The sequence below is a fragment of the Aedes albopictus genome, chromosome 3, assembly GCF_035046485.1.
Source record: "Aedes albopictus strain Foshan chromosome 3, AalbF5, whole genome shotgun sequence".
NCBI classification, from domain to species: Eukaryota; Metazoa; Arthropoda; class Insecta; order Diptera; family Culicidae; genus Aedes; species Aedes albopictus.
The window spans coordinates 10,995,847-11,003,947 of NC_085138.1; the positions used below are offsets into that span (position 1 = coordinate 10,995,847).

General features: G+C 46.9%; 1 protein-coding gene across 1 annotated transcript; it reads left to right on the forward strand.

Moving 5' to 3' along the window:
• The first annotated feature begins 299 nt into the window (after window positions 1–299).
• On the forward strand, window positions 300–7,684 carry LOC134290130 (uncharacterized). The gene is made up of 2 exons (XM_062857167.1): window positions 300–1,793; window positions 3,767–7,684. Exons 1-2 carry the CDS (start codon window positions 300–302, stop codon window positions 7,682–7,684), a joined length of 5,412 nt encoding a protein of 1,803 aa, XP_062713151.1.
• The last annotated feature ends 417 nt before the right edge of the window (window positions 7,685–8,101 follow it).

Sequence of the window (8,101 nt, forward strand, 5' to 3'; positions counted from 1 at the left end):
TCCTGCTCCCACCCGGCTCGGTTCCTGAGCGGAACGCGAGCACCACAACGTAGCCAGCGCAGATACAGTCCACTGCCATCCCGTACATGGATTTGGTCCTTCGAGCCGGATGCTCGAGTGCGAGTGTCCGAATGTGTTATCGACGGTGATCGGTGGTTGGATCGGATGAGTGGTGATTAGAGGCAAACACGGAGAAGTTAGCAAAAGTGATTGAAAGACAAAGACAATAAGTGAACAAGTGACAGTTAGTGAGAACTATAACGAACTAAAGTGAAGTGAACTAAAGCAATTCAGTGAAAATGAAGCACACACCAATGAAGTCGTCCAAGATGGCCAGCTCTAGTGAAGAAGAGCTGAGCACTCTTGTACAGTTGCGTGGCATGGCACAAGGTAACATCACGCGCATCAAGAACATCTTGACCCAAGCCCAAGCGGACCAGGCTGAGCTGCCTTCCGCTCAAGTGAAGGTGTACGTGAAGAAAGTGGAAAGTGCCTACAACGAGTACCATCAGCACCACCAGAAGATAGTGGCGATTCTTCCTTCGAACAAGAAGGAGGAACAGAACGAGAAGTTCCTGCAATTCGAGACGTTGCACGAAGAGGTGTCCATCATGCTCGAGACCCTTCTCGAGGCTCAAGCCGCACCACCTGCGGCCCAACAAGTGCAACCACCGGCGAACCAACAACCGTTGGTCATCCAGCAATCTCTTCCTCGCGCCATCCCCACCTTCGACGGGAGGTACGAGAATTGGGAACGGTTCAAGATCATGTTCCGTGATGCAGTCGACCGTACCAACGAAGCACCTCGAATCAAGCTGTATCACCTTGAGAAGGCCCTCGTCGGTGATGCGGCGGGTATCATTGACGTGAAGACGATTGCCGATGGAAACTACGCCCACGCCTGGGAGTTACTGGAGGAAAGGTTCGAGGATCAGCGACGAATGATCGACATCCATATTGCTGGACTACTCGGTGTGAAGAAACTTTCGAAGGAGGATTTCGGTGAGTTGCGATCCTTGGTCGAGTCTACCACTAGTCACGTGGAAAACTTGAAGTTCCTTGACCAAGAGTTCACCGGCGTCTCTGAGCTCATTGTCGTCCACCTGATCGCACGTGCACTGGATCCTACCACGAAGAAGTTATGGGAGTCGACGATAAAGCGAGGAGAACTCCCAAACTACGAAGACACCATACAGTTCCTGAAAGACCGCGTCTCAGTTCTGGAGAGATGCCGCGATACGGATCAAGAAGCCAAGGCACAGCGTACACGGGCGAAACCAGCTACGAGGAAGCAGGCGTTTCCCAATGCCAACGCAGCGACAGCTCCTCCATCAGCGGATCAGCGGTGCACCATTTGTGATGAAAGCCATGTGACGTACAAGTGCTCTGTGTTCAACGGCTTGAGTGTGAGGGATCGACTGGCCAAAGTCAAACAGAATAACGTGTGCTACAACTGCTTGAGAAGTGGACATAGTGTGAAGAACTGCCCATCGAAGAAGTCGTGCTCCAAGTGCAACAAGCGGCACCACACCCTACTCCATTTCGAAGGTGGTGCAATCTCGTCGCAGCCTGCGAATGAAAATTCAGCGAATGGAGTTCCAGGATCAGCCCAACCGGCGGCGTCGGCTGTCAGACAGCAGTCGGCCGAGAACCAGCCATCAGTGACAGCAGCGCATTCCAACAACTCGGTGAACCCAGCGAGCCAGGTGGTGTTGCTCACTGCCCTTGTCAACGTTATAGACCATCAACAGCGGCCTCATGTGTGCAAAGCCCTGCTAGACTGCGGATCTCAGGTGAGTTTTATCTCCCAATCATTTATCAATACTCTTGGTATTCAAGTGGAAGAAGTAAGGCTGTGACCATAGTGGGTAAGGTGAGATGCGATCGGATGCGATAAGTTATGAGATGAGAAGAGGGATTTTTGATAGGCCATAGTGCATGAGGTTTTCAATGAGGGTGCGCATGTTGTTTTCACATCCATTTTCGCCTATTTCGTGCGCATCAACGACTCGCGTGATTTGATCGATGAAGTCGCTTGTATGTTGAAGCGCTTCTTTGGATGTGGGTAGTGAAATGATCGTTTCATCTATAAGAGCGGAAAGATAAAATGCACCCGCTTTTTGTTTTGCGCGGGCCGTTTTTTGCTATAACTTAGTAGTTTTGATCCTGTTGCAATAGCAAAAACCGACCAGTTCAGAAAAAAAAATCTGGTGTAACTGTACAAGATTGAGATTATTGAATTAATTATTTGAGAAAAGAATGTATAAAATGTAATTGTATTCGCGTGAGCGATGTCTTTATGTATACACATATTTTTACTTTCCAGACTGGGCTATCTGAGTGTTGATTTCAATTTAAATCAATATGAGACTGTTATACTGATTTCCGGCATTAAAACATTTCTTGATTAACAAAAAGCAAAAAGAAACAAAAATTCGGCAAGTGTGTATTATTCAAGGGTATAGGTTTTTTTTATTACAAAATTTTCGGCGATATCTACGAGAAAAGATGTCTCTAATAAGCACACAATATTCATCATATATTATAGGTAAAAGAGTACCAATCGAAATCGATGTCACACTTTTTTCGTTAAGGGATCTATACTGAAAAAAAAAATTGTTGTGGAATCTACCGAATCCGTAGTAAAATTAATAACCGTATTTATGATTCTCAACCGACAACAAAATCTGTTAAGCTCACTGAAATATGATTGGAGTTACAATGCATTGCAGTAAATTCAACTAAAAGCGTAGTCAGCTCAACAACAAAACATTGTAAATTTTTCCTGGACACGCGTTTTACAACACAGTGTGATTGAAAATACAATACTCAGCTGTTTTATGAGATTTATTTTTGGTAATGTTAACTGCACTGCTAGTTAAATTGACAGCGTTTAAGTGGAATTAACTGGAAGTTGTTGTCGGTTGAGAATCATAGGTACGGTTAGTTATTTTACCATGTAATCGGTAGTTCCCACAACAAAATTTATTTCAGTGTAGTTTTGCCTGACAAAGAAAAAAGCAGAACCATTCAATCAGAATCCTTTTAGCAATTAAGTTGAATACCATAAATCTTAAACTTTCTAACTTGCACATGAATAACATGCACTGAACAAACGGCCATATCAAACATTGATCACTTGATTTAAATCCCGAACAGAGAAAATAAAATGTTTTCTTATACACTTATAATAACAAAATTATGATGTAAAAAAACTTTAACGATTTGATGGAATACTATTTTATATGCAATTAAATATGTTATTTTACATGGCGATCGATAGACAGTATAATAAATTTTTATTACGTCTGGTACATCAAAATACAAGTCATGTGAAAAAACATTGAATTATGTTCATAAACAACAACTTATTAACGCATTTTATATTACCTACTAGCATTCCCAAAACATTAAATCCGCATTCCTTTACATACACAACGAGCGCAATCATAAAATCCATACCCGACAAGCGTTCTCTTGCGTTCACATGCGTCGAAGCAGCTCCATCGCATCTTCGCACTCATCGCAACTCATCTACTATGTACGGTTCATGCGTTCTGCATATAGTTTCCACAGAGTGTGCTTCGACGCTTATCCGATCTCTTTTCTCTTTGCATCGCATCTTACTCACTATGTGCTCAACGTAAGTGTCCCGATAACAGGCATAGGCAGTGTAAGGTCGACAATCAGGCAAAAATGTACCATAAACGTCCACTCTAAATGCAGCGATTTCTCCTTCATGTTGAATTGTTTGGTCTCGCCGAAGATTACTGGTCAGGTTCCGTCGGTTAAGATAAATTTGGAGAATTGGGAACTTCCTCAAGGTCTCAGGCTGGCTGATCCATCCTTCCATGAACCTAGCCACGTTGATTTGCTCATTGGAATGGACTGGTTCTATGACATTATGAAACCAGGGTGTTTGAAAATAGACGATAATCTCCCTAGCCTTCACGACTCTAAGCTTGGTTGGTTAGTCGGGGGCAAGTTGCTTGACTGTTCTTCCAATCTTGTGCTGAATTCCTGTGCCGTTCGAGTTGACCCCGTTGAAGAACTAGTGCAGAAATTTTGGGAAGTTGAAGGTGTGTCTTCAGAGGTGGTTCTGTCCAGTGAGGAAGAGCAGTGTGAATCGCAATTCGCATCAACCCATCGTCGAGACGACAGTGGTCGTTTCATCGTTCACCTCCCATTGAAGGACAACGCATCTCAACTATCGGATTCCCGTACCATGGCCTTGCGACGATTTTTCCTGCTGGAGTCTAAACTACAACGTCATTCAGATTTAAAAGCCCAGTATGATGCCTTCATGGACGAGTACGAATCTCTTGGGCACTGCCGGGAGGTCCAAGAACGCGACGATCCTCCTGGAGTTCTGAAGTGGTATCTTCCCCACCATGCCGTCCTCCGCCCATCGAACACAACTACAAAATGCCGGGTGGTATTCGACGCATCTGCAAAGGTGGCCGGATTGTCCCTTAACGATGTTTTGATGACCGGATACAACGTTCAGAGCGATTTATTGTCTATCATCCTACGGTTCCGGAGGTATCGATACGTTATGAGCGCCGATGTAGCCAAAATGTACCGCCAGGTTGCCGTAGATCCCGCTTTCACTCCACTACAACGGATTTTTTGGAGAAAGTCGCCCCAAGACCCACTACGTGTTCTCGAACTAACTACTGTGACGTACGGAACGGCCTCAACCCCTTTCTTGGCCACGCGATCTCTGCTGCAACTTGCACTGGATGGACGAGAAACCTTTCCGCTCGCTTCCGCCGTTGCCGAGAAAAATGTCTACATAGACGATGCTCTTTTTGGTTCCGATGATTTCCTACAAGCATGTGAGCTTCGAGATCAGCTGATAGCCTTGCTCCAGTCCGGTGGAATGCACCTTCACAAGTGGTCATCCAACACTAGTCAGCTCCTATCACCCATTCCCAGTGAAGATCGAGACAGCTGCGCATCTTTCAGCGAAAGTGGCCTCAACGAGGTCATCAAAACCTTGGGATTGATGTGGAATCCTTCCACAGACGAGTTCTTGTTCCGATCATCCCCTTCAGAAAAGGCCAGCAGACCCACCAAGCGTCAAGTCCTGCCCAAGATTGCCAAGATTTACGATCCGCTCGGACTTATTTCTCCAGTGGTGGTACTGGCAAAAATAGTCATGCAGAAATTGTGGATCAGCAAGCTAAATTGGGATGATCCGTTAGACGATACCCTCCTGAACGAGTGGGAGAACTTTCTGATGTCACTGCCAACTTCGGAGCAAATTCGCATTCCACGCCATGTGTTATCGAACAAGGTGGTGCGGTACGAATTGCACGGATTCGCGGACGCGTCCCAGAAGGCGTATGGGGCATGCGTGTATGTTCGCTCAATATTCCCTGATGGCAGCGCATCGACGAAGTTGGTCAGCGCTAAGTCTAAAGTTGCACCGATTTCACCCCTGACAATCCCTCGAAAGGAATTACTAGCAGCCCTTCTTTTGTCAAGATTGATTAGTAAGGTCGAATCAGCGTTGGAGATGAGCTTCAGTTCCATCGTTCTCTGGTCGGATAGTCAAGTTGTATTGGCATGGTTACACAAACCGCTTGGCAATCTCCAAACCTTCGTCCGCCACAGAGTTACAGAGATCACATCGAATACTAGTCACGTTTGGAAATATGTTCGCACGGATCAGAACCCCGCCGATACTGTATCTCGAGGACAGTCTGCAAGAGAGTTAGCTAACAACGAGCAATGGTGGAATGGTCCTCAGTTTTTGTGCTTCGTGGATTACCCAGAAGAGCGGCCACAGTCACTCCAAGATTGCGAAATTCCCGAACTCAGGGTTGAGCTAGCTGCACTGCCGGTCATGAACTACGAAGAATTCCCTGTGTTGACAAAGTTTGCTTCGTTCCGGAAATGCCAACGGATTGTTGCCTACATGCTACGCTTCATTTCGAACGCTCGAAAGAAGCAGGCCGACCGAGTGATGTCCCGGTATCTTACTATTCCTGAACTACGGGCGGCATCAAATTTGATCGTTGGAGCCATTCAGCATCAGGAGTTTGCCAAGGAGATCGAGTGTGTACGAGCAGACGAACCCAACCATCGTCTGAACAATTTGAAACCATTTCTCGACGAGGATTTACTGCGAGTTGGAGGTAGGCTTGGTCAGTCTCAGCTTCCATTCGGAGTGAAACACCAGCTAATATTACCAAGCAACAACCCCATCGTGCACGGTTTGATAAGCGACGTCCATCGAGAGAATCACCATGCCGGAAACTCCATGGTACAATACCTTTTGCGACAACATTTCTGGTTGATCAACGCGAGATCGACAATTCGAAAGGTGCTGAGAACCTGCGTTACCTGCTTCCGGACGAATCCTACCACGATTGATCAGCAGATGGGAAACCTACCATCGTATCGGATTAACCCAGCGCCAGTCTTCGAGAGAGTTGGGCTTGACTTTGCCGGACCAATCTACGTCAAGCAGTCAGTTCGAAAGCCGACTCCGGTAAAGGGCTACATCTGTGTCTTCATCTGTATGGTGACAAAGGCCATGCATCTGGAAGCCGTGGAAGATCTGTCCACAGACTCGTTCCTTGCGGCTTTTCAACGGTTCGTGTCCAGACGAGGATATCCGAAGGAAGTCTTCTCCGATAACGGGACCAATTTCATCGGAGCAAGGTCAGCATTGCAGGAGCTCTATCGGCTTTTCAAGGAGGAGACGACCCAGAACAAGATCTTCGTGTATTGCCAAGCAAAGCAGATCGTTTGGAAGACCATTCCCCCAAGTGCGCCACATTTCGGAGGACTTTGGGAGGCCGGTGTGAAAAGTGTTAAAACAGCGCTCAAAAAGGTTTACCAATCCACCTCCCTAACACTCTCCGGATTATCCACCCTGTTGTGCCAGATTGAAGCAATCCTCAACTCGAGACCACTTTACTCCCAATCTAACGATCCAACGGAACCTGAAGCGTTGACCCCTGGACATTTTATTGCCAACCGTCCACTATTAGCAATTCCCGAACCGTCTGTAGTAGGTATCCCGACCAATCGTTTGTCCCACTGGCAGCACATACAACAGCTTCGCGAACACTTCTGGAAACGATGGTCGAGAGAGTATCTCACCGAATTACAAGTGCGAGGCAAATGGACCAAACAGAAAGCTAACATCCAACCGGGAATGGTTGTTCTCCTGAAGGATGACAATTTGCCCCCACAATGCTGGAATCTGGGCGGAGTAGAAAGGGTACACCCGGGAGCCGATAACCTCGTAAGAGTGGTAGAAGTTCGAACGAAGACTGGTACATTTAGACGACCTATACACAAGCTAGCGCCTTTGCCTATCTTGGACAATGATCCAAGTTTCCAAACTTCCACTTTTTGCCGGGGGGAGAATGTTCCGTTCGACAGCAGTCAAACTGAAGAAGCATCTAGCAGTGGCAGCCACACATCTGCACCACGAGAGCTCCGCCCATCCAACCAGCGACGAACGAACGACGACGACGAAGCGAGTGCTGAACAGCAAAGCGACGACAATAAAATCAACAGCCAAACAGCGACCAGCGTCAGTAATTTTTCATCGTTCGTCGAAGCAACAACACAGCAGCGCGAAGCAGACCCGAAGAGAGCCGTAGCACGCGCAGACCGCATGAGACAGCAAGCAGAGCCGACCGACGCGACGGTGCGCCAATAGCGTGATCGGCGCGTGGCCCCACCACCTCGTGCGGGCTATAAATATAGTGCGCATCGTGGCAGCAGCATCAGTTTTCTGCGAACCACCGAAGAGTGTACATCAAAGTTAAGTGGAGAGAAATGAATAATATAGAGTAGTTTAAGTAAATCTCCTGTGTTTGCATCTGGTCATCGCGCTTCTGAAACATCCCCGATTCCACCAAAAGAGTTGTTCAGAAATAATTTTCCTAGAGTTATTCGGAGCAACGGAGTTGTTCGGAAATTGTTTTCCTCCTCACCAACAGCCTTTATCAAGGCTCAAAGAGTTATCAGGTTGCTGCTAGCGGAAGCTAGTCCAGCTCAACCACCGAGGCTTCATGAGGCGAAGCCCGGCCAACGTGTGGCCATCATCCTGGGAAGGAACGCGAGGGTTCCTGCT